The sequence below is a fragment of the Maniola jurtina genome, chromosome 2, assembly GCF_905333055.1.
Source record: "Maniola jurtina chromosome 2, ilManJurt1.1, whole genome shotgun sequence".
NCBI classification, from domain to species: domain Eukaryota; kingdom Metazoa; phylum Arthropoda; class Insecta; order Lepidoptera; family Nymphalidae; genus Maniola; species Maniola jurtina.
In genome coordinates this window covers 15,613,893-15,629,834 of record NC_060030.1, presented here as the reverse complement: position 1 = coordinate 15,629,834, position 15,942 = coordinate 15,613,893, and the positions used below count along the sequence as shown (strand labels likewise).

Sequence of the window (15,942 nt, the reverse complement as noted above, 5' to 3'; positions counted from 1 at the left end):
ATTGACAATTAACTTGTTTTTTTTTTTCATAAAATTAAAATATCGTATGTTATTGGTCTGTGATTAAAATGTCAAATGTTGGGCAACACAGACCACGAATCCGGAGATAGACGACGAAGTTCCATAGATCTGTTTATGATTAGTAGCGAGTACTATACATACCGATAATATCGGATTATATATATAGAAAAAATCAATATCTATCTATAATAAACTTTCTTTGTATCATGGTCTTTCTATTTCACCCTCTTATGGCAATTTAACACTATACATTACACGTCTCTTTCCCACAATATAATATAGATGTAAACGGTTGCGGCGAAACGTCACGATGACGTCATGACAGCCTAGTAATTTTAGGGATGAGCCTCGAAAATCGTAATGAATCGTAAATTAAATATAGTGTCGCACTTTATCGTAAAAATATCGGTTTTTCGGTTTTCATTTACCGATTTTCGGCAAATAACCGATTTATTCAACTTTTTTTGGTCAACAAAAATAAAACAAAATAATTTAAATAATTTATTAACGATTTCAAAATCTTATTAACTATTTTTGGTTCAATGACGTGATGGTGATAAATATTAGCACGCTTAAAAATTAAGGTGGATGCGACGGGTCTGCCCGCGAAATTCAAATTTAATTTGGTTTTTCGCAATTTGTAAACTAATACGACAACGTAGGCTTATGGCATTCTATTTGCGACAATAACAGTATCATCCCCACCTATTTATTTAAAAATCTTCACTTGAAAGGGTCCAGTTTAAGAAATTAGCTCTAGTATCCACTATAACTCACAAATTAGTCGACGATACTAGAGCTAATTTCTTAAACTGAACCCTTTCAAGTAAAGGTTTTTATGTAAACCTGTGAGGATGCTACTGCCATTGGAGCAATTAAAATGCCATAAGCCTAGGTTGTTGTATTAGTTTACAAATTGCGAAAAATCAAATTAAATTTGAATTTCGCGGGCAGACCCGTCTCATGCCCTTAAGGGCCGGCGCACACATGGCGGAGTGCGGCGGAGTTCAGCGCAGAGCATGCCCGCGAAGTTTTCTATTCGCGTCACACATTACGCGAATTTCTACCATAGAATGCGCGAGCACGCGCGGGACTGCGCAAGTATCCGCACGGATGCACAATTAAATTTAGATATTATTTCAATGAGGACAAAGTCGATAATACTTTGACTGTGAAAAATGCTCTGCGCTGCGCTCCGCCATATGTGCGCCGGCCCTTAAAGTACCTAAACTAAACCTTCGTAGGGTTCCAATGCACCACAACAAACTCAGCTGGGTATTTTTTGTTATTACCATCTCACAATCACACTTAAAACTAGTCAGAGCAATTTATTCATACTATTTGTTTATCATTATCTTTTAGAAAATAAAAACTTTAGATTTCAAGATACATCTCCAAAACGTTGTTTTGAGAGATTATTATAAACTGTATAACAATTAAATATCATAAAATGAATTGCTATAAGTGTAATAATTGTAGTTTTCTGACCAGCGTTTTATGTTTAACACAATCGAACGTCTTGGACGAATTATACAAGACGCAAATGCCAAATTATCGTAGTCTTTATAAAGATATTATTCATTTAAAGTTACTGAGGTCAAGTATCAACCGATTTAAGTAATAAAATTTACATTGTCAGGAAATACAATACAAAACCAGATAATGCAACAAGAATTTTGCATAACAACATGACTTATCTCATACTTATGACATACTTTTGTGTCTTATGACATACTTTTGTGTCTTATGACACAAAAGTATGTCATTATTATTCAGTTACTAGCTGATGCCCGCAGCTTCGCCCGCGTGGATTGGTCAGATCCCTTGCAGCATCAGGATTGGAGTTGGAATCCAAATTTTTTATGAAATAATGTTGCAAAGTTCCTCTATCGATTAAAAAAGAAATGACGCAAATCGGTTCAGAAATCTCGGAGATTTTGGTGTACATAGGTAAAAAACACAACTCTCTTCTTGAAAGTCGGTTAAAAAAGTAGCCTATGTTACACCCTGGTCAATTCTCTACTTGTATGTGAAAATCCCGTTAAAATCGGTTCAGCCGTTCCGAAGATTAGCCTTTTCAAACAGACAGACAGACAGACAGACAGAAAAAATTTTAAAAACGTGTGATTCAGTTATGGTATCGTTCAAATAACCATATGACCTTAATATGTGGTAGTTATTTCGAAATTACAGACAGACACTCCAATTTTATTTATTAGTATAGATAGTATAGATGTAGTCATGTTTTCAACAATAATAATTGTACTTGATTCTAAAAATACCATTCAAGTGAGAGTCGGATTCGCACAGAAGGGTTCCGCACGATCGTACAAGAAATCTCAAACCAGTGTAATAAAAATGTGCAAATTAATGACGAATGTGATTTAGTTAAACTAATTATTTGATTGGGAACACAAATCTTTAATTTTTTTGTGATGTAACCATAAGTTCACGGTTTTCAAATTTTTTCGTTCAATTGTGCTATAAGACATTGCCACCAGCCAAATGTCATGATTCCTATTTTGATTCCCCCAAAATGGCAGACACGGGGGGCAGACAGACAGACAACGAAGTGATCCTTTATAGGTTCCTGTTTTCCTTTTGAGGTATGAAACCCTCGACAAATGTAAATCTTTTCCATTAAACTACATTAACCAAAATATATTCTAGTAAAATGTATGAAACAAAAATTTTCAAAATCTATTTATGTGGATTTAGAAAATCATGATCAGTATTAAGTTTACTAAATCAGATATAGATGGCGCTGTTGCCATTAACTTGCATTGTGGCAACTGTGCCACAATGCACACTGGTTAAAATATCTTGTATAATGGTATGGAAACCTTCGTGGGTGAGTCCGACTCGCACTTGACCGGATTTTTTATACCTAAAGCCTGACTAACTAAATTCGTCATCATTCCAAAACGCTAAATGGTTGCAATTTTCCGGACAATGCGTTCTTAAAACCACTTTTAGAATGACCACAACCGTTTAAGCTATCGAATAAATTATTTATAAATAAAATTATCTCTGTAATGAAAATGCCATCATCGATGTTTACAGGTATTGTACAATAATCGTCAATTGTTAAAATGTCCATGTATGTCTTCATCCGCATTGACACAGTGAGGGCCACCTCTCTGCTAAAGACTCTTACAGCAAGCTTGACCTGAAAGGTAAAATGAATTATCAATGAATTACACAAATTCGAGCAAATTGTTAGTTATAAAATTATGAGACATAAATCACAACATTTCATGATAATCTTTGACTTTGATTAGATATGTGATGTAACCACAAATTCATGATTTCGGATTTTTCCCTTTATTAATTATTGTGCTATTAGGACATTGCTAGCTACCAAATGTCATGGATTATATACGGGAAGTATCTCAAGAGCTTTGATTCCCTTGTCTTGATAGAGACACAGATAGACAGACAGAAAACGAAGTATAAGGATTCCTTTTTTCTTTGAAGATATGGAACCCTAAAAATAGAGGACCTAAATGAATTAAAATAAATGCATCCTTTACTTTATTCTTATATCAAGGACATAATTCAAGAAATTTTTGGGCTGGGTCTTAAAAATAGTGCCACTGGTGCCGCTATTTTATGCACCAATTGGTCAAACCAATAATTAGTGGGACAAATTGAACTTTAAAATGTTATACAATCTACTTTGTCCTACTTGGAGGGGCAATGTGTAATAAGCCAAAATAAAAATCGGTCAAGTGTGAGTTGGACTCGCACATAAAAGGTTCCATACCATCGCACAAGATATAACACTATTTAGCACGCTGAAAAACAGACATACAGACAAACGGACGGACAGGTGGACGGACAGCGGAGGCTTAGTAATAGAGTCTCATTGGCACCCTTCACGTACGGAACCCTAAAAATTGATACGAGTCGTTGCAATGCTAAATACTTTTGGGTGCTCCACCTGTTTCTTCATAAAATGTTTGTAAAACTTCAGTTTGGTATGGTAAGATGTCTTTACTTGCCTTCATATTATCGACAGAATTTGGTTTCAAATGTCTATCTGTTAGTCGAGTATTCCTTACAGTGCCACCAATCCCACCTACCGCATATATTTTTTCAATGATCTGACACGCAAATAGCACGGCGATTAGCGATGATTAGGTCCTTTTTCTGAAATTGTTTAAATGACATTTTAGTAGATGTGGAACATCACACATATTATGATATACTTTTTTGCCATTTTATACTATATATAGCTCGATTACCACTGACTCACTGACTCATTGACATAATTGTTCTCCTAGAAAGAGACGGAAAATGATATAGTGATGAAGGGGAGTTGTGTTCGGATGGGGGATTCAACTGAGGAAAAATTAAGACATTTCGGAAAAACAAGATGGCGGCCGATGTGATTTTTGCAGCTCCGTTGTTTTCCAACCGATTTCATGGAATTTTACAATCTTTAAAGAAAGTTGTAAACGGTTACCAGAAAATGTGAAAAAAATTGGAAAAACAAGATGGCGGCCGAACCGTAGCGTTTTGAAAATTTTGAATTTTCGACCCCGAACCGCGGCGCCACAGATCCAAGACGGGGTAGTCGAGGATAACTATTTTTTCGTGTTTCGCCCACGATTATCCTGTATTTTGACAAAACGGGAGTGGTTTTAAAAATTTCAAGATGGCGGCTGTCATGGCGGCCGTTTTGTTCGAGGTACGAAAAAACGCAATTTTAAAAGTTAAATATGTCAAAGTTGGCAACATCAGAGCGATTCGGCTTCTATGAAGCGGTTGTACGTATAGGCTCGAGGTATAGATCGGTGGGAAAAAATTACCCCATTTTTAGGGAAATTTCAAGATTTTCGGGAAATTGTAAAAAATAGAAATACGCACTTTTAGCAAAATCCGAGTATGAGTGATTACGTGTTTTGCTCGTACAAATGACATTTGGGTATTTTTGTCACCGGAGACTGGCAACACTGGAATTTATCAAAGTAAAAGTGATTTTCGACACGGTCTTTTTCACGGTATCCCCTTTCGCGTGGGTGCGAGCGAGAGGAAAGATTGAAACGTCATCGGGCGCGGTATATCCTGTAGTTAATAGGAAAATTATGAAACCGTGTAAAATCTTTCTGTGAAACGAGTTGGCGGCCATTTTGTATTTTTTTTAATTTTTCGAAATTTTGATCACGTTTTTGAGGCAGTTGGCAACATTTTGGAAAGTCGACATGTATGAATCGATTGTGTGACTCAACCGGCAGTATCGAAATATGTAAACAGTGTTGCCACATTTGGGGAGATTTTCGAGATTTTCCCCAAAAACTCCTCCTGTAAAATTTTGTATGAAATTATTTTTTTTCACTGATGGTTTCGTATAGAAAACAAAAAAAAAATCGAGGAAAAATTTGGAAATAGCTGATGATCGAGGATGTCGGAGACGGGTGAAGGGTCCGCTCAAGGTATTGAAGATAGGTAGGGGGTGCTCGACCAAATGTCATTCATGACGTCATCCAATTGCCAAAAAGCTGAAAAAAAATTCAAAATGGCGAAGAAAAGATGGCCGCCATACAAATTTCGCCGGCGTCCAGCTCGGAGGGTATAAAAGATGGAGGTGCGGTTTCTTGGCAAAAGAGGATCAAGATCCAAAGGTCTACTCGATGAATAGAAAAAAAATTCAAAATGGCGGAATTTATTTTCCCATACATTTTGTATGGCGAATATTGAATGTCTCATTCTCCTAGAAAGAGACGGAAAACGATACGATAATGTAGGGGAGATGTGTTCGGGTGGGAGAGGCGAGTAGGGAAAAATTATGACATTTCAGAAAAACAAGATGGCGACCGACATGATTTTTGCAACTCTTTTGTTTTCCAACCGATTTCGTTGAAACTCGCAATCTTTGAAGAAAGTAGTAAACGATTAACAGAAAAAGTGGAAAATTTTGGAAAAACAAGATGGCCGCCGTACAAATTTCGTCGGTGTCTATCTCGGAGGCTATAAAAGATGGAAGAATGGTTCCTTGGCAAAAGATGATCAGGGTCCGAAGGTCTACTCGGTGGAACAAACTCTGCATGCTCGCGGACCACTTTAGTGGTCCGCGCACCCACGCACCCTACTTTATTAACCTCAGCTACCCCGTTTTTACAAAAAAATGATATGGATGTCGTTTTCGGAGTTTTCCAGGGCGCTGATTTTGATAGTGACATTTATTTTGAAATCCAAGATGGCGGACATGCACTTTTTAAGAAAAAAATTGATATGGGTGTCGTTTTGTGGTGAATTGTGTATCTTAATAAATAAATTTGGTTAAATATAATAAAGTTAACATAACCACGTCACGCGAGCTGCTTTAGCAGCTCGCGCACCGAGCAAAACACTAGTTCATAATATAATAATAAACATTCAACCCATCATTGTCACTGCGAAGGAGGCTGGTAAACTTTTTTTTAGAAAAAGTGCTATTACGAGGGCAACACTGAAAATTTCGGGAATCAAGGAAGTGACACAACATTACTATTTAAAACATGTATTTATTGCTTTTCGAAGTATTCTCCGCGAAATTTGACACATTTTTCCATATCATGGAACCAATCATTGAAGCAACCATTCCATTCGGAAGTTGGGGTCTTCAAAATGGCCGTTTTGTAGGCGTCCACAGCTTCTTCAGGTGATGAAAATCTCTGACCACGCAATGTATTCTTTATTTTAGGGAAATCATTAGGGCTTAGGTCGGGGCTGTATGGCGGATGGTCTAATAATTCTATGTTTTCTTGCTCTAAAAACTCTTTTGTTCTGTGCGCGGTGTGAGAACTCGCATTGTCGTGATGGAGGATGATGCGGCGGTTGCAGTTCTCTTTACGGAGTTCAGAAACGACCTGTGGCAAACAAATGCTAGCATACCATTCTGCATTAACCGTTCTTTGTCCCTCAAGAGGAATAGTCGCAACATGGCCGGAGACAAACGTGGCCACCATTTTTTTTGCAACACTTCGTGAACGAACGATTTTTGTTGGCTTTAACTCATTTTCGAACACCCAAACTCGTGACTGGTTTTTTGTTTCGGGTTGGTACGCGTATATCCAGGATTCGTCACCTAATACGATGTTGTACACAGCATCCTGCGTGGAATCTTTCGAGAGTTCTGACGCACCAAGTAACGCGAGCCGCTTTTTGCTCTTCACAGAGCAAATGCGGTATCCATCGGGAAAACAACTTTTTTACACCTAACTGTTCATGCAAGATTATTTGTATTTGACTCATGCCAATGTCTAAAGTTGCCTGAATCTCGCGGTATGTCACATGTCGATCTTCCTCAATCAGCTTACGCACAGCATCAACGTTTTCTTGGGTGACTGCAGATTTTTGGACGACCTTAACGGGGATCATCACTGAGCTTGACACGTCCACGTTGACATTCAGCAAACCAGCGATAAATTGTGGTTTTAGATGGGGCTTCATCACCAAATGCAGAAATCATCCGGTCAACACACTGTTTTTGTGTTAAACCACTTCGAAAGTCGTAATAAATCATCGCTCTAGAATTTTCTCGAGTCAATTCCATTTTCTCAACGACTAAACAAGTTTGAAAAGACCTTGTGACAAGACCGAGAATCTTTTTTTAAATAAATAAATGGTATTCGATTTTTAAAACCAAGGAGTTTTCAATTAAAAAGATTTTAATATGACAGGGACGGTGGAAATATTCCATTCCCGATACTTTTAGTGCAGCCTATGTATGCCATAAATGATCTTCTTAACGACTTAAATATAATATAAATAAAAATATGGGTCTCCCTGCTAGGGCCCGCTGCATAGACCAAATTGCAACACCCAAAACTGGGTATCTATAATACTACCATGTACAATCATAGTATTTTGTTCCAAACTAGAGGATGCCCGCGACTTCGTCCGCGTGGATTTAGGTTTTTAAAGATCCCGTGGGAACTGGTTGATTTTCCGGGATAAAAAGTTGCCTATGTCAATTACAGGGACGCAAGCTACCTTAGTACCAAATTTCATACAAATCGTACAGCGGATAGGTTTTTAAGAATCCCGTGGGAACTCTTTGATTTTCCGGGATAAAAAGTAGCCTGTGTCCGTCCCCGGGATATAATCTAACCCTATACCAAATTTCGTCAGAATCGGTTAAACTGTTGGGCCGTGAAAAAGTAGCAGACAGACAGACAGACAGACAGACAGACAGACAGACAGACAGATAGACAGACAGACAGACACACTTTCGCAATTATAATATTAGTATGGATGTTGGATTTAAGGAAAGTATTTATGGAATTGCTATAAAAAACAAATAAACAAGTGTAAATTAAAAATTTATAACACCTCCGACGATCCAAAGTATCAGAGTTTTCCAAAACATCATTTTCAAATAAATAATTATGTATCAAGGCAACGTCCATCTTGACAGCTTGACATTTGTCAATTGACATAATATTATGAACCTAACGGTTATGTAACCTTCTTTTCTACAAGAAAACTAGAAAAGAGCTGATAACTCTTAAACGGCTGAACCAATTTTTTTAGATTATAGCTAAGAACACCCTCGATCAAGCCACCTTTCAAACAAAAAAAACTAAATTAAAATCGGTTCATTCGTTTAGGCGCTACGATGCCACAGACAGATACACAGATACACAGATACACACGTCAAACTTATAACACCCCTCTTTTTGGGTCGGGGGTTAATAAAAAAGATCTTCATGTGCATCTGACATCTGAAACTGCTGAACCGATTTTTTAAATTCTTAGACCAGTAGAAAGCTGAGCAATTCATGAGTGACATAGGCTATATTTTATTTTCAAAAAGTTAGAGATCTTTACTAAAATTGTAATTAGCTACCTGTGCATGTCACTTTTTCATAGCTTAACAATAAAACCAATTTAGATGTTTACCAGAAAGATAGCTTGCATCCTGAAGATGGATACCATACTATATACATATACTGGAAAATTAAATAAAGTCTAAATAAAGCCATTATTGTTTTTCTACAGACAAAATGACGGGTGTAAGCTTGTATAGTGAATGTAAAATAAGTAGTACAGATTCTTAATATGAGGTGTATGAATATAGTCTGCACATTGTATAAAAACAGAAATCAGCCAAGTTTGTGTATTTAATCCTTAGTCTATGACATTCAATTCCATCAGCCTGTATGCGTTCACTGCTGGGCATAGGCCTTTCCAAGAGTGGGCCACCAAACACGGTTCTCCACCTTCCGTGTGGACTATACAAATTTCAAACCCCTTATGGGTTGAATTTTCAAAAATCCCTTCTTAGCTACGTCTACCGTAATGACTATTTGCATACCAAAATTCAGCCCCATCCGTCAAGTAGTTTGAGCTGTGCATTGGTAAGTCAGTCAGTCAGTGATTTTTATATGTATAGATATATGGTATGATATTTAATAAACCACTGTTTTACTTGCTTCAATTTGTTCAGGAATGCCTGGTATAGTTCCAACATGTTTCTTTTTCAGTTTTGTAGCTTCTCACACAGCACCTCAGGTGCAGGATTTCACTGTGTTCCCAGTGTAAACACCAATTCAGATGACCAACTCCTTATTCTGGAAAGTTAAGGCAGAAACATAAAGTAAATGGTAAATTATATTATCATTCATAAATAGAGTAAATTTTCTTTTTTAGCTCAACAAAAGAACCAGATTTGGAGAAATCCCACAGGGAAACAGCTTGCATCTGGAGACACAGATAGGCATTTTAAGAGCCATGCTTTTTATCCTAGAAAATTAAAGAGTATCCATCTCATAGATAGGAATTTTGAAAAACCGAAACAAAGTCATGAGTATCAAAGTGTTTATTTTATAGGAAGCTTTGAAGTGTATTAAAGAGTTCACACTTCACAATGAACAACATAATGAACATTTTTAGCCACTCATCAGTGAGAATATCCCTGTTTATTTGGTATAATGGATATATTTGGATTTGGCATGTTTAATGAAGAAATTCATCTGAAATTAATCCATACCAATATTATGAACGTGAAAGTGTAACTGTAACTTTTCACAGCCTATCCATTTAACCAATTTTGACGAAATTTTGTGGTGATAGCTTGCATCTCGGAGATGGATGCAGGCTATTTCTTGTTCCATGAAATGAAAGAGTTCTTAAAAATCTAATTCCACGTGGATGAAGTCACAGGCATCATCTATTTGGCACTGAAATAGCTTGCATCCTGGAGGAGACATAGGATACTAATTTTCATCCCAGAAAATGAAAGAGTTCCCATGGGATTTAAAAAATCTAAGTCACGCGAACAAAGTCGCGGGCATCATCTAGTAATACTTACTCTGTGATGACAAAACTATGCTTTCCACCTCCGTAATTGCAGTCTTATATAGTTATCATACTGCATGCATGTATGAGAGTCCCTTTCTTTTCCATCCAGTCGTTCTCGTCCAGCCACTCTCCTGAGGTAGTTTTTCCAGCAGCTTGCACTTGGAGGTTGTTTTACATGCCCTTATCGCCTTCACAGTAAGAACACCCCCAGAAGTCCCCAGAACCCCCAGAAGTTGTTTGGTGCATCTTCGGCATTCGCTAGATGTGGGCCACCTTTCCTTTGATCTTCGTGAAAACGCAAAATGCAAGTCCAAACCAAGGAATACATTTCTCAATCGCGGTTATGGTTATTAGCGCTCACTGATTCTTTATACGAGTGTATACAAAACAAGTATACTCAATTTAAGAAAAAAAGACGATGAATTTCTAAGAAAAACATATGAAACAGTGATTTAAATTGGCTAAAAAGTTTTCGTATTTTATTGATTTCTACGTTACGCCATTTTTATTGATTTTTGTTTTATCAACAGTGTTGTCGACATTTGATTTTATTTCCCCCAAATTCAGATTTTTAATCGTACCTATTGAAATGAGAAATCCAATGAACGACATTGAACATTTTTATATTTTGTATGTTACTGCTACTCTGTTTTATATTACTTTATTCAAAAAATGGTTATCATGTTATATCACTGTAATTTCAAACCTAAATATATTATTTTACTTAAATTTGCTCTATGATTCTTAAAAACCTTTAATTTTGGCAACATGAAATTTAAAGTTAAATCCAATAAAATATTATACTTTTTTCTATAAAAATCTAAGCTCGTTTTTCTTCCACCTTTAGGGTAAAACCCTTAGCTGGTCACACTCCTCATGCGACCATTCCATATAACTATAATACATATAGTAATAAAAAATTTCAAATGTGTGCGTAAAATATAGCTGTGGTAGTGAAGCGAGAAGCTTAATGTCTACCCATACTAATTATGTGAGATAGAAGACATGTACTTGCAATGTACCTAAGCATATTTGAAATACCGTAGGATAGCCGGCCCTGTTGGGCAATAAGAAGTTTACCCATTGCTTTTTCGTTTTCAATGTCAAAAATCTAAATAAATATACGGAACTGGGAACAAATAATTTAAATCGCAACTAACCAAACGTATTTTAAAAATTACAATGGCATTAGTTGCTTACGATAACAGTGATTCCAGCGAATACGAGGAAGAAGATGAGAAGACCACAGTCCCACACATCCAGAAAGATAGTAAACAACATTTTTTTTACTCCATGCTTACTCCACATCATATTATTTTCTTTTTAAATTTCAAATTATGCACTCATTTTTTCACGTTTTAGAAGCACCTGAAGCAGAACCATTAACACAAAAGTCTGAAAATGTTCAAAGCATATTCAGCTTACTCCCACAACCATCTCATGTGAAAAAGGAAATTCTAGAGGAAGATGATGAATTTCTCCATAAAAAGGAATATTCGAGTGATGTCAAACCCAGGTCTAGGATAACAATTCCTTCATTGAAGGATGTGTGTATCTATAATCTTTTTATTTTGACTTGTTTTGTATGTTAGCTTCCTCAATTAATTGTTTCTTATTTTTCAGTTCAAAGATGTAGAGGATACAATACCAAGTACAAAAAGTAGAGTACCTAATGGGGTAAGTTGTTATATTTATAAACTGTAGAGACTGGTTTTAGCTAGATCTAAGAATTTTCAAAACATCTTTACTTACATTTCAAACATTGACAATGTTTTTTTTTTTTTGATTTTTTGATGATTTGGTACATGGAAACTTTGCATTCAGCTACATACAGGATAGTACAAAGATCTCTCAGAAAGATTTTTTGATTTTAGCTACATGTTTTAACATTTTGCCTTGTAAGAAAAGATTAACTGCTGATTTTAACCTGCTTTCCAAACCCGTGGCAAAGTCTTGACAATTTAGCATATGAATTGATAAATTTAAACAAAGAAACACTCTACTTAGTGTATAAAATATAAAATTTACTCTACTTATAGTGAATAAAATCTGTGACAAAAATATTTGTGGAGTTCAGGCTTAGCCTACATAACCCTTTAGGTATTTCAATCAAATATTTTTTATTTCAATTACAAATAATCACAGTTCACTTGTTATAGAAAAAGTCTGGTCTACTAAGCATCCTACCAGAGCCCAGAAATGCAGTCAGAAGCTCAACAAAATCCTTCATCCCTAATGTTGTAGCACAAAAACCACAAACAAGTACCGCTAAAAGAAAACCACTGCCATCACCAGCAAAAATAATGAAGGTTGAAACGAAAAGTTCATTAATAACAGAATACTCTGATGACAGTGATAACGATGAAGTACAGAATGACTTCTTTTCTTTTAACAAACAAGAAGAACTGCCAATAGATGATTTACCTTTAGAAGTAGAGAGTGAATCCACAGTTATAACGACAAAAGAACCAAGAAGTATTGAGTCATACTTTAAGAAAGATGCAGATCATGTTGAAATACCACCAGAACAAAAAGAGCCCAGTAATAACGAAGATTATTATAGCTTGAATGTGGCGCAACAAGTTGATAACGGTGCTGGGAATTCTAACGAAATTGTCCTTGATGATGAAGCTGTGAGTATCATAATATCATAAGACTCTTTGGTTATGGAACCATAAAAAACCTAAATCCACAAGCATTATATTATGTTATAAATATAATAATTATAACTAATGTCTGGAATACAGCCATATTTATTGACATTCTTATCTTACAGATCCTCAAGTTGTGTGGCACACGGGCCAAGCGCAGGCGTGAAGAGATACAGGTAGTGGATGTGAACCAGCAAGAGGTATTGGGCGACGCACGTGAGTGGCTGCTCAAGGGACTCCTTGACGACACCACCAAGCGACAGTCCGCTAGTAAGAAGCATGGCAACGAACCCACTTCCCAACAGAAAAGGAAACACCAAATCACATACTTGGCTCACCAGGTAAAACTATTCTATTATTTTATTTATTGACTACTGACTCATCTCGGCTTCACACAGTTAGCTTATTACAATTTTCATAGAAATCTCTATTTTTTCTAAAATAAAATATAGCTGTTACTCAGGAATAATGTAGCTTTCTACTGGTGAAAGAATTTTCAAAATCGGTTCTGTAATTCCAGAGATTACCCCCTACAAACAAACTTACAAACTTTACCTCTTTTATAATATTAGTATAGAATAAAAAAACCAATGATAGCCTAGTGGTTACGACATAGGCATATAGTTTATGCATATAATTATATAGATTCAATGACAAGTTAGCCCTTTACCTTTTGATCTTACCTAGTGATAAATGATGAGATTCTTCTTCTATTGTAGAAGTGGTATATCTGTTTTAACCCATACTTATTGAAATATTTGGTAGCACAGGTTATCAGTAGGGTGATAACTAGCCATGGCCGAAGCTTCCAGCTAAAACAGAGACAGTATAGAAATTATGAATATCCAATGGTATTCGAAAAAGTTAGCATAGTTATATAAAACTATTTTTTTTCAGGCTAAAGCAAATGAAGCTGAACTGCAGAACCAATGGGCTAACAACAGGATGACTAAAAGACAAACACAATCAAAATATGGGTTTTAGATTAATAATTTTTTTTTATCAAAACATTAAAAACTAAAGTAAGGCCAAGTAAAACAGGCAATGTATATATAATTAATATTAATGAGTTGTTTAAACAGTATAGATAAGTGTGTTAAATAAAATAACTTGTTTTATAAATAAATCTTTTATTGTTATAACTAAATTACTAAAATAACATTAGGTACATTTTAGTCTATAATCTTCTTGCTTTTCTAGGTCTTGGTGGATTCCATGACACTCTGGTGTTATCAGTGATGGAAATTATTAGTAAACCTCCCATTTGAAGTCCTTTGACTGCAGACTGAAACAAACAATTTAAAATAGTAAAAATTACGTAAATAGACACAAAAAAGAATTTATTTTATTTATATACTCTAGGATGCCTGCGGCTTCGGCTCGCGTGGAATTCGGTTTCTTTGAAATCCCGTAGGAACTTTTTGATTTTCCGGGATAAAAAGTAGCCTATGTCCTTCCCCTGGATGTATCCCAAGTCTGTACCAAACATTAAAATCGGTTCAGCGGTTGGGCTGTGAAAACATAGCAGACAGACAGACACACATTCGCATTAATAATATTAGTATGGATGGATAAAGATTATTCCAAATGTAAATAATTTACAGTGAATAATAATAATTATACAAGTGCATTACCAGTCTTCCAGGCCCGAGACCCCTCACTCTCACCCTAATATTTTTAACTCCTCTGTCAATAGCTTTCTGTAACAATAAAACATTAATATTCAAATATGTATTAAAAGATTCCTACATAATAATTCTCTATACTACAAAAACACAATGAAACAGTCTGAACTGTTATCTACAGCTGTTGAAAATTGCACAAGTCGTTGCAGTTGCAAAATCAAATCAGTAAATAAAACTTACAGTAGCTATACTGATAGCAGTAGTCTGTGCAGCAATATTGGTCCCTTTTTTAGTATTCTTGAAGCCCTCCATCCCACAGGATCGGATCAGCTTCACCGTCCCAGCGTGGTCAGTCAGTGTGAAGACTGTGTTGTTGTGACTCACTCGGACATTGCATATTGCTAGCTCTTTGTATGGCACACCATCAAATAGCAGGTTATCTGATTCCAATGTTGGGAACAGGCCTTGCTTTCTGTACAGAAAGATACCATTAAACTACAAATATTTCTAGACACAAGTAGTAGGTAGGTGGTAATACCAGAGTGAACTAGGGTCAGGGAACTCTGTTTGATCCTGAATCGACAATGTGTCAAATATTAGGCTATGGAATGGATGACTTGTGATAAAAGATAATTAGGCGATTCATAGGCTAGCTAGCGCCAAATGTAGGAATATTGATGCCTGCCTGTGACGTTGAAGCATGGAGGAATCGTCGGAAGCTTCGACGATTCCTCCATGCCATGCCATGCCATATTATCACTGAACTTTCAACAGTTCCTTAACTATGATACTAAATAATAAGACTTGGAGACTTGGACTGCCTGTATGATCCTATGTTGTATAACGAGCAACGCATTTTTGCACCGTTTTCAAACTCTTAAGTTTGTTTTTACACGACTGCAAAGCGAAGGTCACGTCACCAGGCACATGAAAAGATTATATAAATTTACATACGATTTTAATACCGAATCCAAATCGATTATTTTCTCCCCCTGAACACCTTCATCGTCCGCGGGAATCCTCTTGTGATCGAAACGTTCCGTAGCCACTGGGGTGGAAGTTTGAAACGACCGCACTAAACTGTTGACAGATATTCTAAAACTATTTCTAATTGCATTAAGCATGGTTGTTCACACAATTTGTATTTTTAATGATTTATTATGATTTTTCAAACACAACCTAAAATGCGAATTTTGACATTTATTTATGGACCACAGACCAGGAATCTGATGACACTGACAGCCCAAATCACAGACGAATAACAAATTGGTAGAGAATCATAGACTAAACCAAAACCGGAAATGGTCACAATATTCTAATCGTAAAATAATTCTTGATCGGATTTCTAATCATAT

The 15,942-nt window shown here is 36.1% G+C and overlaps 2 protein-coding genes and 1 long non-coding RNA gene across 3 annotated transcripts; 1 reads left to right on the top strand and 2 right to left on the bottom strand.

The window, feature by feature from the left end:
* Window positions 1–9,444: 9,444 nt before the first annotated feature.
* LOC123876961 lies at window positions 9,445–11,218 on the bottom strand. Its single transcript, XR_006798464.1, has 2 exons — window positions 10,322–11,218; window positions 9,445–9,581 (listed from the first exon to the last, which is right to left on the bottom strand). It is a non-coding gene; the product is annotated as an uncharacterized LOC123876961 (long non-coding RNA).
* A 157-nt stretch (window positions 11,219–11,375) lies between these two features.
* LOC123876918 (proline-rich protein PRCC) lies at window positions 11,376–14,013 on the top strand. The gene is made up of 7 exons (XM_045923340.1): window positions 11,376–11,581; window positions 11,674–11,858; window positions 11,935–11,988; window positions 12,471–12,944; window positions 13,088–13,303; window positions 13,860–13,946; window positions 13,978–14,013. The coding sequence occupies exons 1-6, from the start codon at window positions 11,494–11,496 to the stop codon at window positions 13,944–13,946; spliced, it is 1,104 nt and encodes a 367-aa protein (XP_045779296.1). The 5' UTR covers window positions 11,376–11,493; the 3' UTR covers window positions 13,978–14,013.
* A 62-nt stretch (window positions 14,014–14,075) lies between these two features.
* Window positions 14,076–15,805, bottom strand: LOC123876947 (28S ribosomal protein S11, mitochondrial). Its single transcript, XM_045923397.1, has 4 exons — window positions 15,542–15,805; window positions 14,828–15,059; window positions 14,597–14,662; window positions 14,076–14,247 (listed from the first exon to the last, which is right to left on the bottom strand). The coding sequence occupies exons 1-4, from the start codon at window positions 15,709–15,711 to the stop codon at window positions 14,140–14,142; spliced, it is 576 nt and encodes a 191-aa protein (XP_045779353.1). The 5' UTR covers window positions 15,712–15,805; the 3' UTR covers window positions 14,076–14,139.
* Between the last annotated feature and the right edge of the window lie 137 nt (window positions 15,806–15,942).

Coding starts and splice junctions, on each gene's coding strand:
- LOC123876918 (XM_045923340.1), top strand. CDS start 11,494: ATGGCATTAGTTGCTTACGATAACAGTGATTCCAGCGAATACGAGGAA. Junction 11,582..11,673: donor CCCACACATCCAGAAAGATA/GTAAACAACATT, acceptor TTCACGTTTTAG/AAGCACCTGAAGCAGAACCA. Junction 13,304..13,859: donor TCACATACTTGGCTCACCAG/GTAAAACTATTC, acceptor ATTTTTTTTCAG/GCTAAAGCAAATGAAGCTGA.
- LOC123876947 (XM_045923397.1), bottom strand. CDS start 15,711: ATGCTTAATGCAATTAGAAATAGTTTTAGAATATCTGTCAACAGTTTA. Junction 15,060..15,541: donor TTGGATTCGGTATTAAAATC/GTATGTAAATTT, acceptor CTTTCTGTACAG/AAAGCAAGGCCTGTTCCCAA. Junction 14,663..14,827: donor CTGCTATCAGTATAGCTACT/GTAAGTTTTATT, acceptor TTATTGTTACAG/AAAGCTATTGACAGAGGAGT.